Source organism: Triticum dicoccoides, chromosome 6B (assembly GCF_002162155.2).
Source record: "Triticum dicoccoides isolate Atlit2015 ecotype Zavitan chromosome 6B, WEW_v2.0, whole genome shotgun sequence".
In the NCBI taxonomy this organism is placed as follows: domain Eukaryota; kingdom Viridiplantae; phylum Streptophyta; class Magnoliopsida; order Poales; family Poaceae; genus Triticum; species Triticum dicoccoides.
In genome coordinates this window covers 117513724-117540068 of record NC_041391.1, presented here as the reverse complement: position 1 = coordinate 117540068, position 26345 = coordinate 117513724, and the positions used below count along the sequence as shown (strand labels likewise).

General features: G+C 45.6%; 1 protein-coding gene and 1 pseudogene across 1 annotated transcript in view; one reads left to right on the top strand and one right to left on the bottom strand.

The window, feature by feature from the left end:
* The first annotated feature begins 8581 nt into the window (after positions 1–8581).
* On the top strand, positions 8582–13630 carry LOC119323464 (annotated as a pseudogene).
* A 3399-nt stretch (positions 13631–17029) lies between these two features.
* The window catches only part of LOC119320869 (cell division cycle 20.5, cofactor of APC complex-like), a 16330-nt gene continuing 7014 nt past the window's right edge, over positions 17030–26345 (bottom strand). The window contains exons 2-5 of the mRNA XM_037594788.1: positions 18973–19038; positions 18592–18870; positions 18035–18550; positions 17030–17944 (exon numbers count right to left, since the gene is read on the bottom strand). Of these exons, the coding sequence (XP_037450685.1) occupies positions 17810–17944; positions 18035–18550; positions 18592–18870; positions 18973–19038 (996 nt within the window). The 3' untranslated portion in view covers positions 17030–17809. The remainder of the gene's footprint in view (positions 17945–18034; positions 18551–18591; positions 18871–18972; positions 19039–26345) is intronic.

Genomic DNA, 26345 nt, shown 5'->3' with positions numbered 1-26345 from the left:
GTATATGATGCAACCAGAAGGTTTTGTCGATCTGAAAGGTGCTAACAAAATGTGCAAGCTCCAGCGATCCATCAATGAACTGGTGCAAGCATCTCAGAGTTGGACTATACGCTTTGATGAGTTTATTAAAGCATATGGTTTTATACAGACTTTTGGAAAGGCCTGTGTTTACAAGAAAGTGAGTGGGATCACTATAGCCTTTCTGATAAGTATATATGAATGACATATTGTTGATCGGAAATGATGTACAATTTTCTGGAAAGCATATAGGAGTGTTTTAAAGGAGTTTTTCAAAGAAAGACCTCGGTGAAGGTGCTTACACATTGAGCATCAAGATCTATAGAGATAGATCAAGACGCTTGATAAGATTTTTCAATGAGTACATACCTTGAAAAGATTTTGAAGTAGTTCAAAATGGAACAGTCAAAGAAAGAGTTCTTGCCTGTGTTGCAAGGTGTGAAGTTGAGTAAGACTCAAAACCCGACCATGGCAGAAAATAGAAAGAGAATGAAAAGTCATTCCCTATGCCTCAGTCATAGGTTCTATAAAGTATGCTATGCTGTGTACCAGACCTATTGTATACCTTGCTCTGAGTTTGGCAAAGGAATACAATTTTGATCTAAGAGTAGATCACTTGACGGTGGTCAAGAATATCCTTAGTGAGGACTAAGTGTTGGAAATATGCCCTAGAGGCAATAATAAAAGTATTATTATATTTCAATGTTCATGATAAATGTCTTTTATTCATGCTATAACTGTATTATCCGGAAATCGTAATACACGTGTGAATACTTAGACCACAATATGTCCCTGGTGAGCCTCTAGTTGACTAGCTCGTTGTGATCAACAGATAGTCATGGTTTCCTGACTATGGACATTGGATGTCGTTGATAACGGGATCACATCATTAGGAGAATGATGTGATGGACAAGACTCAATCCTAAGCATAGCATAAAAGATCGTGTAGTTCGTTTTGCTAGAGCTTTGCCAATGTCAAGTATCTCTTCCTTCGACCATGAGATCGTGTAACTCCCGGATACCGTAAGAGTGCCTTGGGTTTATCAAACGTCACAACGTAACTGGGTGACTATAAAGGTGCATTACAGGTATCTCCGAAAGTATCTGTTGGGTTGACACGGATCGAGACTGGGATTTGTCACTCCGTATGACAGAGAGGTATCTCTGGGCCCACTCGGTAACGCATCATCATAATGAGCTCAATGTGACCAAGGTGTTGGACACGGGATCATGCATTACGGTACGAGTAAAGTGACTTGCCGGTAACGAGACTGAACAAGGTATTGGGATACCGACGATCGAGTCTCGGGCAAGTAACGTACCGATTGACAAAGGGAATTGCATACATGGTTTGATCGAATCCTCGACATCGTGGTTCATCCGATGACAACATCGAGCAGCATGTGGGAGCCATCATGGGTATCCAGATCCCGCTGTTGGTTATTGACCTGAGAGCGTCTAGGTCATGTCTGCATGTCTCCCGAACCCGTAGGGTCTACACACTTAAGGTTCGGTGACGCTAGGGTTATTAGGAAGACTAGTATGTGACTACCGAATGTTGTTCGGAGTCCCGGATGGGATCCTGGATGTCACGAGGAGCTCCGGAAGGGTCCGGAGGTAAAGATTTATATATGGGAAGTTGTCAAACGGACACCGGGAAGTTTCGGGGTCATACCGGTATTGTACCGGGGCCACCGGAAGAGTTTCGGGGGTCCACCGGGAGGGTCCACCCCTCCCGGGGGGCCACATGGGCTGCGTGGGGCAGGGAGCCAGCCCCTGGTGGGCTGGCCGCACCCCCTCCCTTGGGCCCATGCGCCTAGGGTTGAGGGGGGAACCCTAGAGGGGGCGCCCCCCTTGGCTTGGGGGGCAAGCCACCCTCTCCCCCTCTCCCCTTGGCCGCTGCACCCCCCTAGATGGGTTCTAGGGGGCCGGCCCCCTTCTCCCTTCCCCCTATAAATAGAGGGGGAGTGGAGGGCAGCCGCACCACCCTCCAAGGCGCAGCCCTCCCCTCCCCAACACCTCTCCTCCTCCGTTGTGTGCTTGGCGAAGCCCTGTCGGAGTACTGCCTCTCCACCATCACCACGCCGTCGTGCTACCGGTGGAGCTGTCTTCCTCAACCTCTCCTTCCCCCTTGCTGGATCAAGAAGGAGGAGACGTCTCCCGTCCCGTACGTGTGTTGAATGCGGAGGTGCTGTCCGTTCAGCACTTGGTCATCGGTGATTCGAATCACGTCGAGTACGACTCCATCATCACCTTGCAAGCTTCCGCACGCGATCTACAAGTGGTATGTAGATGCTAACTCTCTCCCTTGACTCGTTGCTTAGATGAACTCATAGATGGATCTTGGTGAAACCGTAGGAAAAATTTTAATTTTCTGCAACGTTCCCCAACAGTGGCATCATGAGCTAGGTCTATGCGTAGTTCTCTTTGCACGAGTAGAACACAATTTTGTTGTGGGCGTGGATTTTGTCATCTTACTTGCCTCTACTAGTCTTTTCTTGCTCAACGGTATTGTGGGATGAAGCGGCCCGGACCAACCTTACACGTACGCTTACGTGAGACCGGTTCCACCGACTGACATGCACTAGTTGCATAAGGTGGCTGGCGGGTGTCTGTCTCTCCCACTTTAGTTGGAGCGGAATCGATGAACAGGGCCCTTATGAAGGGTAAATAAAAGTTGACAAAATCACGTTGTGGTGATTCGTAGGTATGAAAACGTTCTTGCTAGAACCCAATTGCAGCCACGTAAAAGATGCAACAACAATTAGAGGACGTCTAACTTGTTTTTGCAGCAATTGATCATGTGATATGATATGGCCAGAAGTTGTGATGAATGATGAATTGTGATGTATGAGATCATGTTCTTTGTAATAGGATTCACGACTTGCATGTCGATGAGTATGACAACCGGCAGGAGCCATAGGAGTTGTCTTTATTTTTTGTATGACCTGCGTGTCATTGAATAACGCCATGTAAACTACTTTACTTTATTGCTAAACATTAGTCATAGAAGTAGAAGTAGTCGTTGGCGTGACAACTTCATGAAGACACGATGATGGAGATCATGATGATGGAGATCATGGTGTCAAGCCGGTGACAAGATGATCATGGAGCCCCGAAGATGAAGATCAATGGAGCTATATGATATTGGCCATATCATGTCACAACTATATAATTGCATGTGATGTTTATTATGTTTATGCATCTTGTTTACTTAGGACGACGGTAGTAAATAAGATGATCCCTTATAAAATTTCAAGAAGTGTTCTCCCCTAACTGTGCACCGTTGCTACAGTTCGTCGCTTCTAAGCACCACGTGATGATCGGGTGTGATGGATTCTTACGTTCACATACTACGGGTGTAAGACAGTTTTACACAACGAAAACACTTAGGGTTAACTTGACGAGCCTAGCATGTGCAGACATGGCCTCGGAACACGGAGACCGAAAGGTCGAACACGAGTCGTATGGAAGATACGATCAACATGAGAATGTTCACCGACGATGACTAGTCCGTCTCACGTGATGATCGGACACGGCCTAGTCGACTCGGATCGTGTAAACACTTAGATGACTAAAGGGATGTCTAATCTGAGTGGGAGTTCATAATTTGATTAGAACTCCTCCGTTGTGTGCTTGGCGAAGCCCTGTCGGAGTACTGCCTCTCCACCATCACCACGCCGTTGTGCTGCCGGTGGAGCTATCTTCCTCAACCTCTCCTTCCTCCTTGCTGGATCAAGAAGGAGGAGACGTCTCCCGTCCCGTACGTGTGTTGAACGCGGAGGTGCTGTCCGTTCAGCACTTGGTCATCGGTGATTCGAATCACGTGGAGTACGACTCCATCATCACCTTGCAAGCTTCCGCACGCGATCTACAAGTGGTATGTAGATGCTAACTCTCTCCCTTGACTCGTTGCTTAGATGAACTCATAGATGGATCTTGGTGAAACCGTAGGAAAAATTTTAATTTTCTGCAACGTTCCCCAACACTAAGGAGATGTTTCTCGATTATGGAGGTGATAAAAAGAGTTCATCGTAAAGAGTTACATCGATGCAAGTTTTTTCACCAATCCAGATGACTCTAAGTCTCAATCTGGATACATATTGAAAGTGGGAGCAATTAGCTAGAGTAGCTCCGTGCAGAGCATTGTAGACATAGAATATTTGCAAAATACATACAACTCCGAATGTGACAGACCCGTTGACTAAACTTCTCTCACGAGCAAAACATGATCACACCTTAGTACTCTTTGGGTGTTAATCACATATCGATGTGAACTAGATTATTGACTCTAGTAAACCCTTTGGGCGCTGGTCATATGACGATGTGAACTATGAGTGTTAATCACATGCAGATGTGAATATTAGTGTTAAATCACATGGTGATGTGAACTAGATTATTGACTCTAGTGCAAGTGGGAGACTGAAGGAAATATGCCCTAGAGGCAATAATAAAGTTATTATTTATTTCCTTATTTCATGATAAATGTTTATTATTCATGCTAGAATTGTATTAATCGGAAACATAATACATGTGTGAATACATAGACAAACAGATTGTCACTAGTATGCCTCTACTTGACTAGCTCGTTGATCAAAGATGGTTATGTTTCCTAGCCATAGACATGAGTTGTCATTTGATTAATAGGATCACATCATTAGGAGAATGATGTGATTGACATGACCCATTCCGTTAGCTTAGCACACGATCATTTAGTATGTTGCTATTGCTTTCTTCATGACTTATACATGTTCCTATGACTATGAGATTATGCAACTCCCGTTTACCAGAGGAACACTTTGTGTGCTACCAAACGTCACAACGTAACTGGGTGATTATAAAGGTGCTCTATAGGTGTCTCCGAAGGTACTTGTTGGGTTGGCGTATTTCAAGATTAGGATTTGTCACTCTGATTGTCGGAGAGGTATCTCTGGGCCCTCTCGGTAATGCACATCACTTAACCTTGCAAGCATTGCAACTAATGAGTTAGTTGCGAGATGATGTATTACGGAACGAGTAAAGAGACTTGCCGGTAACGAGATTGAACTAGGTATTGAGATACCGACGATCGAATCTCGGGCAAGTAACATACCGATGACAAAGGGAACGAACATATGTTGTTATGCGGTTTGACCGATAAAGATCTTCGTACAATATGTAGGAGCCAATATGAGCATCTAGGTTCCGCTATTGGTTATTGACCAGAGAGATGTCTCGGTCATGTCTACATAGTTCTCGAACCCGTAGGGTCCGCACGCTTAACGTTCGTTGACGATATAGTATTATATGAGTTATGTATGTTGGTAACCGAATATTGTTCGGAGTCCCGAATGAGACCACGAACATGACGAGGAACTCCGGAATGGTCCGAAGATGAAGTTTAATATATGGGATAATGTTGTTTGGTCTCCGGAAGGGTTCTGGAATTCACCGGAAGGTGTTCCGGATGTTTCCCGAAATGTTTGGGTACGAGAACACGTTATTTGGGCCAAAGGGGAAAGCCCACAAGGTTTTTGGAAAGCGCAAAAGGAAGTTTTGCGGAGTCCAGGGGACAGACGCCAGGGTCCCTGGCGTCTGGGTCCAGACGCCGGGAACCCTGGCGTCTGGCCCTGGAGTCCGAGAAGGACTCTTGCCTTTCGGGTGAAACCGACTTTGTGGAGGCTTTTACTCCAAGTTTTGACCCCAAGGCTCAACATATAAATAGAGGGGGAGGGCTAGCACCAAAGACACATCAAGAAACACCAAGCCGTGTGCCGGCAACCCCGTCCCCTCTAGTTTATCCTCTGTCATAGTTTCCGTAGTGCTTAGGCGAAGCCCTGCGGAGATTGTTCTTCACCAACACCGTCACCACGCCGTCGTGCTGCCGGAACTCATCTACTACTTCGCCCGTCTTGCTGGATCGAGAAGGCGATGGCGTCATCGAGCTGAACGTGTGCAGAACTCGGAGGTGCCGTGCGTTTGGTACTTGGATCGGTCGGATGGTGAAGACGTACGGCTACATCAACCGCGTTGATAAACACTTCCGCTTAGCGATCTTCAAGGGTATGAAGATACACTCTCCCTCTCGTTGCTATGCATCACCATGATCTTGCGTGTGTGTAGGAATTTTTTTGAAATTACTACGTTCCCCAACAATGCTTAGGATTGGGTCTTGTCCATCACATCATTCTCCTAATGATATGATCCCGTTATCAATGACATCCAATGTCCATAGTCAGGAAACCATGACTATCTGTTGATCAACGAGGTAGTCAACTAGAGGCTCACTAGGGACATGTTATGGTCTATATATTCACACATGTATTATGATTTCCGGGTAACACAATTATAGCATGAATAATAGACAATTATCACGAACAAGAAAATATAATAATAATCATTTTATTATTGCCTCTAGGGCATATTTCCAACAGTTCACACTTTTAGAACGATCGTGTAATATAATATGAATAGTGTTTGCACATATTTGTAAAAAAATATTCATGTATTTTTTAAAAGGATTCACAGCTTTAAAAAGTTATAATATAATTTGAAAATTATTGATTTACTTTATAAAAAATATTCTTCTGATTTCAAAATGTATTATATTTTATAAAATATCTAATTAATATTAGCGGTTTCTTAATCTAAGAAAGCAAGGATCAATATATATACTTGCAAAAGTGACAGACACTTGATTTTCAGATTATTAATGCAATTTTGTACATAACAAGTAAATTGAGTTTCAGTTTCCTAGAACAAATACATAACAAATAAATAATTTCTGGATTATTAGTGCAGACCCTCGACATCCTACTGAATCATGAACATAACACATCATGATATCTACTACTACTGAATCATCAACATAACACATCATGATATCTACTACTATTGAATCATGAACATAACACACCATGATATCTACTACTGTTGAATCATCAACATAACACATCATGATGTCTACTACTGAATCATCAACATAACACATCATGATATCTACAACTCAACGGAGGAATTTGTTGTAACCCTGTAGTTATCCTAGGCCCATGCAGTAGTGCGGAAACATCATGTTATCATTATTTTTATCACGACAGCTTCTACTACCCACTCTTGTAAAACAGAACAGTTTACTTGCTAGTTTTGTGGTTTATAGTTCACACCTTTAGCTAACTCTATAAGGCACCAAGGAGGTGAAAAAAGGAAAACAGAAGCACACCATCTTCCCTTGTACTCCCTCCATTGCTAAATATTTGTCATTTTAGAGATTTCAAATGGACTACCACATACGGATGTATATAGAGTTATAGACATATTTTAGAGTAGATTCACTCATTTTGCTTCGTATGTAGTCATTTGTTGAAATCTCTAGAAAGACAAATATTTAGGAACGGAGGGAGTACCATACACAACACCAGCTAACTCTATTGGCACTCTACCAAGGAAACGAAAAAAGATTATCAAGCAATACTCACTGAAGATTAGAAAGAAAAAGAAAAGACAAAATGGTTCCTTGGTAATCTAAGATGAGAATACATTGTAGAGTGATGAGATATAGAGAAAGGTAGGTTTCCAATATTTTAAGACGGTCGGACACTTTTTATAGGATAGAGTAGAAAAAGGATGCATACATAGAGATTTGACAGAGAAGGAAATAATAAGTACCTTGCGAGCAGTAGTAGTCGGTGGAGATTAATGGAGTGAGGGAGAAGAGGCCGCCTGCCATCTCGTCGGAGGGGATCTTCTTGGAGGCAGTTCCCTTTGCCAAATTGCAAATCGCATGTCTTCATGGATGAACGGAAACATATGGATGGATTGATTGAGATTATCTGTCCATGGGGTGATATGGGGGACGTTGGATCGAGGAGAAAGGAGGAGCAAGAGGGGAGGGATTGGATAGAGAGCAAGCCCATTTACAGGGAGAGGCGCAACAGGATAGGAGCCAGCAAGGAACACGGAGAGACATCTCGGATGGAAGCCCGATTCGTGTGAGACGAGCGAGAGCCAATGTGTCGATTGGATCACACGCGCGGACAAACGAGAGGAAAGGAGGGAGGGAGTAAAGGAGGTGGTGCATTGGTTTGGGAGAAAAATGAAGTTGAAGAGTGCCTTGAAAGATGGAAGACATTTGTTGTGTTCCTTCAAATAAGCGGCAACCTGTCCGTGGGATTTTCACAAATAACGCCAAATAGGGTTTCTATTTGGACGCCGATAATTTTCACACATGTGGCATGTAGTAACACCGCCCACACGTTTTTGACACCAAAGTTGCCATCCTGAAAAAAAAATCTTAAAAAAAGCTGAAACTTGCCATCTTTTCCCGAATTTGCCATGCTATATAACTAAACTTGCCATCTTTTGTAACTAAAGTTGTCATCAAAAACATGTGGGTGAAATTACTTCGTGCCACACACGTGAGCATTATCAATTTTTTTTGGAAACACTTGGGTACATACGCATGATCAGAACTATTCATCAGACGCCATCGATTTGTATCTTGATCTCACGGCTGAAAGATGCTCTATCTCCATCCGGTTTTCTGGCCCACACCCCCATAATCTCTTCCCGAATTAATCACCCGAGCTAGTAACTCTCTCCTGTCCCGCTCGTGCTCAGTGTCGATCTCTCCATGCCCCTCGCCGCCTCTGCTCTCTCCCCCAACATGAGTTCCTGAGCCACCCATGTACTTCTCCGGTGCTCCATCCCATCCGGCGGCCGCGTGGAGACTTGCTCACCACCTGCTCACCGACGAGCTCGTAACCTCCCTCGCCGTCGTGTCTATCTCCACCAGGACCGGGCCCTGCTACACCTGCAGATTTGGCCTCCGAGAACGAACCTTGCTGGAGCGCCGTCTTGGTTGGAGAAAGAGGCCAGCACTAGTGGAGTACCGCAGGATTCCCCGCCCCATCCTCGTCAGATCTAGGTTTGGATAATCTCCATTTGATGCTTTTTAAGTCATTGGTCGCTAGTTGATTCCTAACATAATTTCTTTCTGAGATTTATGTGATATCTGTCTATGTTAATATTTTGATTTATTCCCTGTTAGTCAGTGTGAATTTATTTTGTGTCGTACTGTTGGATCACTAAGTCTGTCGTTCAATTCCTGTGAAATTGGTAATACCTCCGTCCGAAAATACTTTATCCATTTTGATGACAAGTATTTTCGGACGGAGGGAGCATGTACAGCACTCAAATATGCCCCCCTAGTTGGTAGCAATTTTAGCTTTTCTTCCGCTTTTTAATTTCCAAGGTTCCAAGTAACACTAATGATATGAGTGCACTTTTTTGTGCTTCTTACCATGATGCATCTAGATTTTAATATTTTTGTTTCTTTTGGGCTAGATAATTGCATCCTCTGGCCAACAGAAAATAGATTAAAGTTGTATGCATGCGACACAAGATAAGCATCCTTTTGTTGGCCACAATATTAGTTTTTTTTCCATTATCAATGTTTTATCTTCCAACCAAGAATAGCACTGTACTCTCTAACTGACATGTTTTATGCTTCCTAAAATTTGTCATAGTTTGTTTAACAAATAAGCTTCTTGCTGCTGATACCTTTTTTCCATACAATTGAAATCTTAATTTATTCATGAAGCACAACTTTATGCATCTGATTATGCTAGCAATCAAATATTTATGTTGTGAGAAAATGAAGCTATTGCCTCCTGTCAACCATGTTTTCTCTAGTTTCTTCCATATGATTCCATGGTAATGAATTTTTGCTTGAACCATTGTAAGTGTGTGCTACTTTTAATGTACAAACTTTTTTGCTTCAACCATTATCAGATATCAGTGTCTGCTTCAACCATTGCGAGTGTTGCTTCTGTTCGTATATTTATATTATACAACCATTTTGCTTCTTTTAGTGAATTTGCATCAGCCACTTAATTGTATGCTTCCTTATTTCTCCCCAAATGCTTCAGTTTTGCAGATTCTCAATGATGATGTAATGCGTTGAGTTCGAGATCAACCCGACACTGCTCTAACTTGTCGGTTTACTAGGAACGATGTTGAGCTCGTGCCAGCCATTGAGCTACGAACGACGTGGGGTCTGAGCCGCCACTAGTGAAGGAAAACCCAGGTGCCACCTCACCCCCCACCCCTGGGTTACAACCCCATCTCCTCCTGCCGTCCCACCTCCGGGTGGTGGCTTGAGCTGCCACAGGGTCGGTTTTTAGCTTAGTGGCTAACACGGTACTTCGATTAATTATGTTTTCAGGGTTTAGATTAGATTGACGACACAAACCTAGCTGTTTATTATTGTTACTGGCTCACTTCATTGACTTATATACTGAACTAAAGTATCCAATGCACCTAACCAATTGGTGCCACCAGTGCACCCAGTTAAAAAAATAATCCTTTTTACTAATGTTGGAAAATTCTGAAAAGGCATTATGTTGTAATAGTAATAAGAATCTACCATACCACAAAATTTTAGATTCATATTCGAAACATAGCACGAGAAACAAAAATGACAAATTCATCGATGATAAATAAAATGGCCTGAGATCAGTCTGAATTGGAGTAAAAAATTAAACTACGATGCACATATATTATACTTACAATACTTACATCCTACAAAAATTCGTGTTTTTTCCATGCTTCTAAAGCAGATTAAGGAGATCGGGTGCACAGGTAGCACCGAATCCTCTGGTGTGTTCTTCTAGTTCATGACCATGGAAGGTATTCCAGTGAGTGCAGCGATGGGGGCCCTGAACTCCGTCCTGGAGAAGCTGGCCACTCTAGTGGTCGATGAGTACAAGCTTTGCAAGGTGATGGGTAGTGAGATCAAATTGCTCACAGATGAACTCACGTTCATGCATGCGTTTCTCCTGAAAATGACGGAGGTTGAGGATCCTGATGTGCAAGATATGGTTTGGATGACGGCGGTGCGTGAGCTGTCCTATGATATAGAGGACTCCATCGACGACTTCATGCAAGACGAAGACGCTAAGCCAGATGGCTTCATTAAGAAAATGATGCACATGATGGGGATGTGGGGAAAGAGGAAGCGTCACCATCAGATGTTCCTAGACTTGAAGAAACGAGCCATTGAGGTGGGCGAGAGGAGTGAAAGGTACAAGACTCGTCAGGTCTTCTCGAACACCAAAAATGGAACTGTTGACCCTAGAGCTCTTGCTATCTTTGAGCACGCATCAAAGCTTGTTGGAATTGATGAACCCAAGGCCGAACTAATCAAACTATTGACCGAAGAGAATGGATGTGCGTCAACACAAGTGCAACCGAAAATGGTGTCCATTGTTGGGTCCGGAGGATTGGGCAAGACAACTCTTGCAAACCTAGTGTATCAAGAGCTTAAAGAGAAATTCAAGTGTAAGGCTTTCGTATCAGTGTCACGAAACCCAGACATGACAAATATATTGAGAACCATTCTCAGTGAAGTAAGCTGCCAAGGTTATGCTCATACAGAAGCAGGAAGCATACAACAATTGATAAGCAAGATTAGTGATTATCTAGTGGACAAAAGGTAATATTGTATTTTTATTTACTTTTCACCTTTCGTGTATAAATAACTATTAAGTTTTTGTCACATGAAAACTACACCGACAAATTTATCACCAAAATAGTCCCATAATGGTATTTTATGTTTTTTGGGGAAGAAAAAATATATAATGGTCAATTGTATGCAAACCCTTCTTTGTAAGTACTTAACTAGTTAACTAGATTGTTGCATTTGGGGGCAATTTAAGGCATGTATAAGTGGTAAGAGCATAAAATTAGCATAGGCCTTTGGTCCATGCTTCTCAGAATGCATGCACCAAAAGGGAACCTTCCTTATCACAATAATTAGCATCATCGATTCTGTAATCAAGCATCTATGCTATTAATATGTACCATCTTATATGACCTACCTAGGAAATAAAATTTTGTTAGCACCCTTTTAAATGCATATGCCTCTGTTGTTTTTTTTAGCCAGGTGGCCTCTTTATGTTGCATAGAGCTCCCATTTACATTTTATATGCTATCAATGGGAATTTGTAAGTTTCTCTTTCTTTTTATTTTGCTGTGATTTTAAGCCATACAAACTAATCACTCATAAATCATGTGCAGGTATTTTCTAGTGATTGACGATATATGGGACACTAAAACATGGGATGTTATTAAGCACGTGTTCCCCATGACAAATTGTGACCCTTCCCTGGACCCTGCGCAAGCGGGAGCTACATGCACCAGGTTGCCCTTTATAATAATCACCACTACTCGTATGGGTGATGTCGCTTGTTCATGTTGTTTATCAATTGGTGGCCATATCTATAATATGAGTCCGCTTAGTATGGTGCACTCAAGGCAACTATTTCACAAAAGATTATTTGACTCCAAAGAAGACCTCCCTTCCCACCTTGAGAAAATTTCTGAAGAAATTCTGAAAAAATGTGATGGTTTACCTTTGGCAATCATTGCTATATCTAGTTTGTTGGCTAATAAAGAGAGATCAGAGCAACTATGGAACCAAGTGAAAGATTCAATTGGCCGCGCACTTGAAAGGAATCCTAGCATTGAAGGAATGATAAAGATACTGTCACTTAGTTACTTTGATCTTCCTTCTCATCTGAAAACCTGTCTCCTGTATCTCAGTATATTTCCAGAGGATTCTATTATTCAGAAGAAAGTCTTAATATGGAGATGGATTGCCGAAGGATTCATTCAGAAAGATAGCATATATTCGTCATATGAGTTAGGAGAGAGGTGTTTTAATGAGCTCATCAATAGGAGTTTGATCCAACCTGTGAAGCTGAACAAATATGCTAAAGTGCTTACTTGCCGAGTTCATGACACAATTCTTGATCATAGTATCCAAGTCCATTGAAGAGAACTTTGTTACTTTCGTTGGTGTCCCCAGCTTAACTATTGGGACACAAAGCAAAGTACGTCGGCTCTCAATGCAAGTTGAAGGGGAAGGAAACTCTATCGTGCCGCTGAGCCTTACATTATATCATGTCCGATCACTCAATGTGTTTGGGGTTGCAGTGGAAATCCCTTCAATGATGGAGTTCAGACATTTGCGTATTATGGACTTTGGTGGATGCCACCAATTGGAAAACCACCATCTTGCAAATGTAGGGAGGCTGTTTCAGCTAAGGTACCTCAACATTAGAAGGACAAAGGTAAGCGAGCTCCCAGAAGAAATCGGATGTCTACGGTGCCTAGAGATGTTGGACATAAGGTCCACCAAGGTAAAAGATTTACCAGCATGTATTGTCAATCTTCAAAAATTAGCATATTTACTTGTTAACCAAGGTGTTAGATTTCCGGTTGGAATTACAAAGATGCAAGCACTCGAGACGTTGAAATGGTGTGCCTGGCAGTCATATATCTTCTGGCAAGAGCTTGGACAGCTTAAGAATCTAAGAAAGCTGGACCTTAATCATGATGGTGCGCAAGAACACAAAGAAGTTATTGCTTCTTCTCTCCATAATCTATGCACACAGAATCTTTGTTCTCTAACTATTTGGAATGATAATGACAGCATCTTACTGAATACATTGTGCACTTCTCCGTCGCTTAACATCCAGAAACTTTCTACCCGGTCTTGTGTCCTTCCAAAGGTTCCGGATTGGGTAGGATATCTTGTCAACCTGCAGAAGTTACGGTTGCAAGTGAAGAGAATCCGGCATGAAGATCTCTGCATTCTTGGAGCATTACCCAGTCTGCTCATTTTGTGTCTCGAAAACAAGGAGAATGGGGAGAATGAATCTTTAGATAGAAGGCTGGCAGTCAGTCGTGAAGCTGGATTCCGATGCCTGAGAGTGTTTACTTATTTCGTGGAGGGAGACAGGATGGATCTCATCTTTGCATCAAGATGTATGCCCAAGTTAGAAAAACTGAAGACTGTCTTTCTCGGCAGTTTTACAGATGAGTCTCACAGGAGTGCTGGTGCTTTGTATTTCGGGATTGAAAACCTCCCTGGCCTCCGTACTTACAAATTTGCCATACGTTGCTTTGGTACGAAAAGGAGCAATGCTGACGCTGTAAAGGCTTCCGTGGAGAGATTAGTCAGCACGCATCCCAACAACCGCCTTAATCTGATCTTTGAGCATGGCCCTGTTCAGTCATGAATTAAGACCAGGCGTACATGTCTGTATCTTCTCCTTCTCTAGATTTTTTTATAATATATATACTTTACCAGAAAGTTCAGAGTACTCCTACATATCTCTGTCTTGAACTAAATAGCTCATAAAGTCTTTTAGCTTCTAACTGTCCCAATCATTTGCAGCGGTACCGTCCTCAAGATGTTTCGGTAGCAGATTGGGTATTTATTTCAGTGTCCTGGCTGATATTTGACAGCCACACTAGTCTCTCATTGAATGGACTCAAGAATATGCTGCTGCACTTCATGATGTGGTTGAGGGGTTCTGCTCGATATTAGCGGGGAGTCTTCTGTGGCTGGCATCAACAGTCCCGGTACAGGCCACACAACATCTCTCTTAGTTATAAGCATTGTATGAGCAGAGTTGCTTGTTGGGTGCACACTAGGTCCGGGGCACACTGCCACTTCAGGTACTAATTCCCCAAGTTTTCCTGTCTCACTTGAGTTGTTGCCTGCAATTGTTTCAACATGCTGTAGTATTTTGCTTTGCACTTAAAAAAGAAACGACACTTTTGTCCATGTCAGTCACTAACAAGATGCTACTGATTCTTCTCCTCATGACCACTCTCGGATTCAGGCGGTTTTCTTGTGTGGCAACTTGCTGGAGGTTAGAGAACTCATAGTTTGGAGGGGACCGAAGCCCCGTATAAGTATATGTGCTGAGAGATTACTCTTCTTAGTTGCACCTTCTGTGAGCCGATTTGTTTGGTGTTCTTTTTGGTTGAACAGGTCTGTATCGGCCGTATTAATTTGCACTTTGTAAACAGGTAATCAGCTACACTAGTCGTGTGTTCAATTAGGTCCCCCAACAATGTTCATCCAATTAATGCTTATACCTTTCCTCCACTGATCATTGAAAATGGCCATGCAAATGTATTCCGACAGTAGGTTGGCGTCTTGTCGTTCGATTGCTGATGTTTCGTTATAATCTTTATTGTTGCTGTTTGGACATTTGCGCTGTACCAAGTTCCAGTGCCTGGTTTTATTTCTACGAGAAATCGGCAGGAGCACTGCCTTTTCATATAGAAGAAGAAAATAGACGGGTCATGTACATGGGTGACAAGTTTTTTTGGAAGGAACTTGACGAAAACCCCTAGTCATTGACACACACACACACACACGCAAATTAACCAATACCCTTGCTGGCTTGTGGTGTAGCGAAAGCCATCGCCCTTTGGTTTATACCCTCAAAAGCATCTCTTCTCCCACATTCGCACCTAACCTACTTTCAGAATTACGCGCTCTATATAAGTGCTTGAGTTAGCATTGCAAATTTGAGCACCCTCCCGTTGCACAAACTGTTAGGCTTCCTAGCTAGTTTGCCAATCCAAATACCCAGGCTTCCTAGTTAGTTTGCCAATCCAAATACCCCAGGAAGCAGACATCTTAGCCAGCAGGCGACAATGGCAAAGAACTATTCAGCCTTGGTTTGGCTGATGCTGATCCTCCTTGTATTACTGGTTTTTGTTGGTGGCATCCTGACCATCCAGATGCGTCAACAGGCGTAAGCTGCTGTTTTTGCATAAACACAAGATATTTTTAATGCCTAAAATTAAGTTATTACTCTAGCTACTTGTTTTTGTTCATCATTTGTGGCAGCTGAGATTCAGCAAAACTGCCCGCCAATCCATGGAGGCTCATAAATACTCATTGGGCAGGATCTCTCCTTGGTGTAAGAAGTTCTGTACGTGAACCAAATACTGATATGTTCGCGAGGTGTGAGGTGTCAATATGTGTATGTTTGTATTGTGACCCGGTGTATGAATAATGTCGGTGTGTATATGTTCGTAGTGATGTTTGTATATTGTGACATGGTTTATGAATAATATGGGAGTTCTCTGCTCATACACGAAGAAAACTGTTCAGGCTCACCTGTTACGAGTACATGTTTGGCATATGTCTCGTTAAAAAGGTATTTGTGTAACAGTTGTATTTGGCTGTATGTCTCATTAAAAAGGTATTTGGCGTATGTCTCACCTGTTCAGGCTCACCAAATATTGCAACATTTTGAACTTCAAAATTTTGCAATCTTTTCTATTTTTAGGATTATTAAATCTTTTTCGAAGATTTCAGAACATGTTTCAAAATAGCAAAGTAAGATGTAACAGTTGCACTCGTGTTATGTTCATTACCATGTGGGAGTATAACATTATAAGCCACTCAACGAAGTAATGTTGCATGGACTTAATGTTTACCTACATATATTATTATACTGGTTGCAGCAAGATCACTCATAGTTGTGCAGAGTTTGATACCCATGATCTATAACAGTATACTGAGTTCATTTGACCCACCAACCCAGATATGCATCTCCAAGTAGAGCAACATGAAGCATTAAAGAATTGATACCAATTTTGTAACCAATCTGCAAGTTGAGCCATCACTAAAGCAAAAAATACACAACTACAAAATACAACCACATGCTTTGCAGATTTGTCCTAAGCAACCTGGCAGAATATCAATCAAAAAATGGACACACCATAAACAACTTTTTCTTTTCATAGTGGATCACACTAAAAACAGGAGTACCAACTTCCAACATGATGTTGATCACGAGCGAAAGAGGGGAATTTCATCAGTTCCTTCTCTAGGAACATCAAGCAAGTGAGACGCACTGGAGTTCATTGCTGGAGCTTGTCCCCCAAACTGGAGTGCAAGGGAACATTGCCTGAGCTCATCGAGATCTTACCATCATAATATGTGTTAATTCTTGGAGAGTCAATTGTATTTTTCAATAAAAAATAATCATGCTTGGAGAATATGTGATTTCCAACTGGAAAAAAATGAAGGATTGATGTCTGTATATTTTACTGGTGTAAAAAAGTGTGGAAAACGACAATCCAATCAGGCAATAAAAGAGTCTGCTCTCGCAAAACTACCGTTGCTCCACTTGACAACTAGTGCAAGCGAACAAAGTTGGTGCCTTGTCTTAGAACATACAGTATAAAACCTTTGTCAAGATGGACCGTTGCATGCTAACATGCATATATATTTGGACAAGCTTAGTAACAACTGGCGTAGCTCTTTGCCCTTGCTCTCAGTGATGGAGCCATGGACTGTTACCATCATCCTTTTTAGAACTGTTGCCCAACTGAATAACCGTTTCAAAAGAGCGATTTCATGCTCAGTTCCTACAAAGCCCAAGATCCATACTTCTTCGAGGCAGTTCAGCCAGAGTTCTTGATCAGATCAGATCCTCCAACATTTGAAGCTGAAAACATCTAACCTGAAGGTAAAGCTCTGCTCCAATTTTGCTGAGCTAGATTTCTGGTGGAAATATCCAAGTTCCATTGCAGAAGCAAGTTGTATTTCCTGTAAAGAATAACATAATCAAATAGTGGTCACAGATCATGATGGCTTGAACTTGCATAAAGAAGGCAACCAAAAGAGAAGCGCCTCCAGGCCTCTCATATGTCAACAGCAAAACCAGAGTCAATAGGAAAATCACAAGATAGTTTGAGAGGCAACAGTTTGAATACTCTCGGACGGCACATGCCTGCACAATTCATTACAAAAAAATACTATATATCACCGACATCTATATGTATAATACATCAAACTGGTCTTGACGTTCATCTGGATCAATGTAAAAGTAGCAACTAATATAATTTACCAGCATACTAAAGTGGACGGTTTTGAAGTTTGGGGTTTGGATATTAGACTTTGGTGGTAGTTCAGAGTTATGATATGGACTTCTCTCTAGCGGATGTGATTGTAACTATTAATTGTTCCCCTGTAGACTGTAGCCTTTGGAGCATCAGAAGTCCCGAAAACGTTCCAGATCCGCAGTTCCTCATCTGTCGCAGCAGATGCCACTGTGCAACCATCAGGGCTCTGCAAAGGTCAACAAAAGACAACCATAATAAGCCATCTGTGCACACAATATGTGTCAACTTAGCTACAAGCATAGGGAGCAAAGATTACCTGGGCCATGTAGAGGACAGGGTAAGTATGGCCATTGAGTTCAGCCATCTTAACCATCGACGGATACTTCCATAGGGTGAGCTGATACTGCATGAATCCATGCGAGCTCAACAGCTCTCTGTCATTCTTGTTCCAGAGCAGTGCACACACTTGTGACCCAGTGTCGACAGAGTTAAGGCATGCGCCAGTTTGTGTGTTCCAAAACTTGATGCATCGGTCATTTACGCCAGCGCCGGATGCCAGCAGGTTGCTCTGGAATGGGCACCATGCAAGCGCCTTCACAGCAGCCAAGTGGTCGTCAAGCCTGTGTAACCATTGGGTGCGACCTGTAGACTGTGCAGATGATGCCATAGACACATCCCATATGTGGAGGAGGTTGTCATTCCCACCGCTGGCCAGCTTCTGGCCTGATTCTGACCACTTAAGTCCACACACCTCCCGCTCGTGCCCATTGTAAGTCTGCACAGCATGGTTCCTGATCCTCATATCATTGTTCACAATCTTGCCGTCCATATCACCAACATCAATGAGCGCCACCAGAACAAAGCGTGCCGTACCTGAGGGATGTATCGACGCGGCTTCACCGGTTTGTCCTGGATGGAAGCCACATCAGCATGCAGCTCTGCGAGGAAGCTGTTCGCAGGCTCGGGCAGCCTGTTCTGGAATGCGAGGATCCTGGTGCGGTTGTTGAGCAGCTTCTCGGGTAGCAGTCTCCGATACGCCTCCTTGGCCGGCGACGCCATCGCCGCGTTCTCCTTGTCCTTCCTCGGCTCCGTCAGAAGGTAGTGCGCCATGTCCATGTCCATCGCGGACCTGTTGGGGATGAACCTGTCGCCCTGGAAAGCAAGAAGATTTAAACCCGTTCAGTCAGGCATTTCGTCGAACGGCCTCCACGCACAGGACGCAGGCGAAGGGGGGGCACGCGATGGAGAACTCACATAGCGCTTGACGGCAGGGCTGCCGGACGGCGAGCAGAGCGACGGCATGTAGGGGCTCGAGCCGGCTGATGGGGTTATGTACCTAGGGTAGGGTCACGGACCTGTCCCAAGTAACTTACCCTAGGACATCCCTAGAAGAGGTCGCCTTCCAGTCGACCAACGAGGACACACTCGACTGGCCTGAAGGACTCGACCACGAAGACTCACTCGACCACCAGGAGGTCAAGAGGCACTCTGCACCGCAACGGTCTGTAATTAAGTAGACTTTATGATAGTAAAGGCACTTTATGTGGGGCGTTACCAGTAACGCCCCAGACTTAACTCACCTTAAACCCTCTCCTACGTGGGCTGGCTGGGGTCCTGGCGCACTCTATATAAGCCACCCCCCTCCACAGGCAGAAGGGTTCGGCACCTTGTAATCCATACATTCATAATCCACTCGACCGCCTCCGGGCTCCGAGACGTAGGGCTGTTACTTCTTCCGAGAAGGGCCTGAACTCGTACATCCTTTGTGCTTACAACCTCTCCATAGCTAGGACCTTGCCTCTCCATACCTACCCTCCACTCTACTGTCAGGCTTAGAACCACGACAGTTGGCGCCCACCGTGGGGCAGGTGTTTTAGCGATTTTGTGGAGAAGTTGCGATTCTTCCGATTATTTTCATCATGGTGTCTGCTGGAGTTTTGATCGAGGGTCAAGAGATCCGTCTCGGCACTCTCACCTTCATCGCTGACGACTCCGCATGGCTCCAAGAGGCTCCACTCGACGTAGATGCGCTCCCCGTCCGCGGTGCGACGCATTTTCGCGCATGTGTCCGCGGCGTTCTGCTGCGGCAACCATCGACCCAGTATCGGTCGGCTCCTCCGTCTTCCACCCTCCCAGTCTCCCGCCAGCGCAAGCGCTCAGGCCGGTCGAGGCTTCAGTGATGGGTGAGTCACGCGGTGGCTCGCCAGTCGACCACTACACAAGTTGCGGCAATCGAGCCCAACGAATCTCTCTACGGCTTGTTCGATCAGTCGACTGGCTCCGGAGAGACTGCATCCGAGTGCGGAAGCAGTGATCCAGCGGCGGAAATCCTGATGGTCGACGGGCCCCACAGCCCTCCTGGCTTCGCCCGCGGTGGTGGAGCAGGTGACGGCGGCGACCCTGCTCGAGGCTACGAAGAGTACCAGCCCGAGCCACTCGACTCTCTGCAAAGAGAAGAGCTTCGCCGCAGGAACGAGGATCCCCTGCGTGTACCCATCGCAGGAGAAACCCCCGAGGCTCGTGCCTTGGAGGAGGCGCGTCTGGCCAATTTGGCCGAGCGCACTCGACTGGAGAACCTTCAGCGAGCACTCGACGAGCGCGCGCGGCAACGAGTACCCGACACCAGTCGACGACAACTCTTCCCGCCGACTCAGGTATATCGAACCCCAATTCAGAATTTAGCAGCTGCGACCCGTATAGCAGAGTCCATTCAGCCTTCGCAGTCAGAAGCTGGCAGAGGTTTGCTGCAGATCAGGGATCTGCTCCGGGCAGCAGGAGATCAGAATTCAGCCGTGTCTCAGTCGCGCAACAGAATTCACAGTCGATCTGTCACTGTGAATACGGTTCAGTCGGCTCACAGCCCCAGATCGCCTCCGCGGCGCGAAGGGCGTGAGAATCGACGAGATCAATATGGCGACAGACTCGACCGAGATGATAGGCGTCGAGTGCCCTATTCCCCTCCGAGGGGTGGGTCTTACGCTCCTCGGCAGCCACATGATAGGCGTCAATACAGTACAGGGCGTAGGGTTCCAGTTGACCCCAGAGAGCCAGGCTTCGACGCGCGATCCATTATCGTGCAAGGATTGGTCGACCGGAACAGAGCCCATCGAGGTGCACTCGACAGAGATGTGCCCACGAGCAGTCGAGTACATGTTTCTGGTCCTGAATGTTTCAGCAGAGCTATCAGAGCCGCTGTTATCCCCCCCAATTTCAGGTTGGCAACAGGAGTCAGCAAGTTCACCGGTGAGTCTAAGCCTGAAACTTGGCTAGAAGACTACCGAGTGGCAGTTCAGATCGGTGGTGGGAACGACGAGGTGGCCATGAAGCATTTGCCCCTCATGTTGGAAGGTTCTGCCAGGGCATGGTTGACTCAATTGCCTCCTAGCAGTATTTACACTTGGGAAGATCTGTCCCGAGTGTTCGTCAGAACGTTCGAAGGGACTTGCAAGCGACCAGCGGGATTGACAGAGTTGCAAGTCTGCGTGCAGAAAACCAATGAGACTCTCAGAGAGTATATTCAGAGGTGGATCACTTTGCACCACACTGTGGAAAACGTCTCTGACCATCAGGCAGTATGCGCCTTCAAAGATGGTGTCAAGAACAGAGAACTGAGCTTGAAATTTGGTCGAACCGGTGACATGACCTTGAGTCGGATGATGGAGATTGCTACCAAGTACGCCAACGGCGAAGAAGAAGACCGACTCCGAAGCGGCAAGCACAAGCCGAGTCAGTCGGAAAAAGGAAATTCCAGTCGGAAACAGAAGCGGAAGGCTGAACCGGCAGCTCCTGGAGAGGCTCTGGCCGTGACTCAAGGAAAGTTTAAGGGGAAACCAAAAGGATCCTGGAACCCCAAGAAGGTGAAGGATAAAGAAGGGAACGACGTGATGGATATGCCGTGTCATATTCACACAAAGAAAGATGAAGAGGGGAATATCATTTACCCAAAACACACCACTCGCCAATGTCGACTCCTGATCCAGCAGTTTCAGGGAAAACAGTCTAAGGACAAGGAGAAGGAGTCGGACAAAGCCGAAGACAAAGAGGACAGTGAGGGAGGATATCCGCATATCAACTCCACTCTGATGATCTTCGCAGATGTGGAAAGCAGAAGTCGACTGAAAGTGATTAACCGAGAGGTTAACATGGTTGCCCCAGCAAAGGCAAATTATCTGAAGTGGTCTCAGACACCCATCACATTCGACCAATCTGATCACCCGACTCATATTTCCACCCCTGGGAGGCAAGCTTTGGTGGTCGATCCAGTTGTCGAAGGCACTCGACTGACAAAGGTGCTGATGGACGGTGGAAGTGGCCTGAATCTGTTATATGCAGACACGTTGAAAGGTATGGGCATTCCGATGTCCCGACTGAGCACTAGTAACATGAGCTTCCATGGAGTTATACCAGGGAAGAAGGCCGAGTCACTCGGCCAAATAACTTTGGACGTAGTGTTTGGCGATTCAAAGCATTTTCGCAAAGAAAAGTTGACGTTTGAGGTCGTGGATTTTCAAAGTGCATATCATGCCATTTTGGGGAGGCCAGCCTATGCACGGTTCATGGCTCGACCATGTTACGTGTACCTCAAATTGAAGATGCCCGGTCCCAAAGGTGTGATCACTGTCACCGGAGATAGGAAAAAGGCAGAGGAGTGCTTTCAGAAGGGCTCCAAAATTGCCGATTCCCAAGTGACAGCGGTCGAGTTCGAAGAATACAAGCAAAACGCAGATCCGAGTGACTTGCTGCGGTCCAAGAAGCCCGCCACAGAATCTGCATTCCAGTCGTCCGGTGAGATGAAGCCTGTTCACATTCACCCGACCGACCCCGAAGCAGCCCCGACCCGCATCTCCACAACACTCGACCCAAAATAGGAAGAAGCGCTCATCCAGTTCCTCCGTGAGAACTGGGACATTTTTGCATGGAAGCCCGCTGACATGCCAGGTGTTCCCAGGGGACTGGCTGAGCATCGCCTAAGAGTCGACAAGTCTGCAAAGCCAGTCAAAGAACATCTTCGGCGGTCCGCCGTCCAGAAGAGAAAGGCCATTGGTGAAGAAGTGGCTCAACTGTTGGCGGCAGGATTTATCCGAGAGATATTCCACTCCGAGTGGCTCGCTAATGTCGTCATGGTTCCTAAGAAGGACAAGTCGCTCCGAATGTGCATTGATTTCAAGCACATCAACCGGGCCTGCCCGAAAGATCACTTTCCTCTCCCTCGCATAGATCAAATTGTTGACTCGACCGCGGGATGCGAAAGGTTGTCTTTTTTAGATGCTTACTCTGGGTACCACCAGATCCGTCTGTATGGGCCCGATGAAGTAAAAACAGCTTTCATCACTCCATTCGGGTGCTTCTGCTATATCACCATGCCATTCGGCCTCAAGAATGCCGGAGCCACATTTATGCGAATGATCCAGAAGTGTCTACTCACTCAAATCAGTCGGAATGTGGAAGCTTATATGGATGATATTGTTGTCAAGTCACGAAAAGGTTCCGACCTGCTCGCTGACCTCGCCGAAACATTTGCCAACCTCAGAAGGTATGATATCAAGCTCAATCCATCAAAGTGCACATTTGGAGTTCCTGGTGGCAAGTTACTCGGTTTTCTCGTTTCTGAACGGGGAATCGACGCCAACCCAGAAAAGATTGGCACTATTCTCCGAATGAAACGCCCTGTGCGAGTGCACGATGTCCAGAAGCTTACTGGATGCTTGGCCGCATTAAGTCGATTCATCTCACGACTCGGTGAAAAGGCATTGCCTCTTTACCGACTGATGAAGAAGGCTGACAAGTTCGAGTGGACTCCGGAAGCTGATGCAGCGTTTGCCGAGCTAAAAGCTCTGCTCTCCACCCAGCCGGTGCTTGCTGCTCCAATCAGCAAAGAGCCTCTGTTGCTCTACATCGCAGCCACAGGACAAGTCGTCAGTACTGTGCTAACGGTCGAGCGGGAAGAAGAAGGAAAAGCTCTCAAAGTTCAGCGCCCAGTGTATTATTTGTCTGAAGTCTTGACTCCATCCAAGCAGAGATATCCTCATTATCAGAAGCTTGCGTATGGAATATACATGACCACAAAGAAGGTTGCTCATTATTTCTCTGACCATTCAATCACAGTCGTCAGCGACGCTCCACTATCAGAGATTTTGCATAACAGAGATGCAACTGGTCGAGTGGCCAAATGGGCGATTGAACTTCTTCCCCTTGATATCAAGTTTGAGGTAAAGAAAGCCATTAAGTCCCAGGCAATCGCAGATTTCCTCGCCGAGTGGATCGAACAACAGCAGCCGACTGAAGTTCACTCGGAGCATTGGACCATGTTTTTCGATGGTTCTAAGATGTTGAATGGTTCCGGTGCTGGGGTTGTCCTGGTTTCCCCCAGAGGAGATAAGCTCAGATATGTGCTCCAGATTCACTTTGATTCCTCCAACAATGAGGCAGAATATGAGGCCCTCCTGTATGGGTTGCGCATGGCCATTTCACTCGGCGTCCGTCGCCTAATGGTCTACGGCGACTCAGATTTAGTGGTCAATCAGGTGATGAAAGAGTGGGACGTGAGAAGCCCAGCCATGACTGGATACTGCAGTGCAGTGAGGAAGCTGGAGAAAAAGTTCGAGGGGTTGGAGCTCCATCATATACCCCGACTGAAAAATCAAGCAGCTGATGACCTAGCAAAGATAGGTTCCAAGAGAGAAGCCATTCCGAGTGGTGTGTTCTTGGAGCATATACATACTCCGTCAGTCAAAGAAGATCCTTTCACCGAAGAAACTCCGCAGCCCAAGAGTGCCACAGATCCGACTGAAGTTGAAGTCCCAGCGGTGGTCGACTTGATCATGGAGGTTTTGGTAGTCATTCCCGACTGGACGATTCCGTATGTCGCATATATCTTGAGGAAAGAGCTTCCGGAGGATGAGGAAGAGGCTCGACAGATCGTCCGTAGATCTAAGGCCTTTACCGTCATCAAATGACAATTATACAGAGAGAGCACGACTGGAGTCGGTCAGAAGTGCATAACACCAGAAGAAGGTCGACTCATCCTCAATGATATTCACTCGGGGACCTGTGGTCATCATGCGTCCTCCCGGACCATCGTGGCCAAAGCATACCGAGCCGGATTTTACTGGCCCAAGGCGAATGAGATGGCAAAGGAGATAGTGGATAAGTGCGAGGGATGTCAGTTCTACTCGAATATGTCGCACAAGCCTGCGTCAGCTTTGAAGACCATCCCACTCGTCTGGCCTTTTGCAGTTTGGGGGCTGGACATGATCGGTCCTTTGAGAACAGGACGAAGTGGCTTTACGCATGTACTGGTGGCAGTCGACAAGTTCACCAAGTGGATCGAAGCTAAACCAATCAAGAGCCTCGACACCGGTACTGCTGTTAGCTTCGTCAGGGAACTAATATTCAGATATGGAGTCCCGCACAGCATCATTATGGATAATGGGTCGAACTTTGACTCAGAGGAATTCAGAACCTTCTGCAACTCCCAGGGCACACGGGTCGACTACGCATCAGTCGCCCATCCGCAGTCGAATGGACAAGCAGAGCGAGCTAATGGACTGATTCTCAAGGGACTGAAGCCGCGACTAATGCGTGATCTCAAACACGCGGCTGGAGCTTGGGTCGACGAACTTCCATCTGTACTCTGGGGACTGCGGACCACGCCCAATCGGTCGACCGGAAGAACTCCATTCTTCTTGGTCTATGGAGCCGAAGCAGTCTTGCCGAGTGATCTTCTCCACAATGCTCCTCGAGTCGAAATCTACAACGAAGCAGAAGCTGCACAAGCGCGGCAGGACGCAGTCGACCTTTTAGAGGAAGAAAGGGAGATGGCTCTGATCCGGTCGACCATCTACCAACAAGATCTGCGCCGTTTCCACGCCCGAAATGTGAGAGGTCGAGCCTTCCAGGAAGGGGATTTGGTTCTCCGAGTGGATCAGCACAAACCACACAAGCTTGCTCCTTCTTGGGAAGGCCCCTTCATCGTCACCAAGGTTCTTCACAACGGGGCGTACCGTCTTTACAACGTCGAGCATAATATCGACGAGCCCCGAGCTTGGAACGCGGAGCTACTCCGCCCATTTTACACTTAAGTTTTATCACTCGGATGAGTTGCAATAAAGTACTCCTGTAATTCATGGGTTTAGAAATAATTGTGTCATCACTTTTTATTTTTGCCCACATAAAAACTCCCCCTCAGTGGGTGGCTTAGCCGCGAATCCGTTTCGCCTAAGTTTGTAAAAATCCTACCGAGTGGTGAGCCAGACTCCCACTCGGAGGCTTAGCTGCGAATCCGTTTCGCCTAAGTTATCAAAATCCTACCGAGTGAAGAGCAACCCTCTCACTCGGGGGCTTAGCTGCAGTCCAAGGACTCGCCTAAGTTTATCAAAATCCTACCGAGTGGTAAGCCAGCCTTCCACTCGGAGGCTTAGCTGCAGTCCAAGCACTCGCCTAAGTTATAAAAATCCCACCGAGTGGTGAGCCAGACTCCCACTCGGAGGCTTAGCTGCGAATCCGTTTCGCCTAAGTTATCAAAATCCTACTGAGTGAAGAGCAACCCTCTCACTCGGGGGCTTAGCTGCAGTCCAAGGACTCGCCTAAGTTTATCAAAATCCTACCGAGTGGTAAGCCAGCCTTCC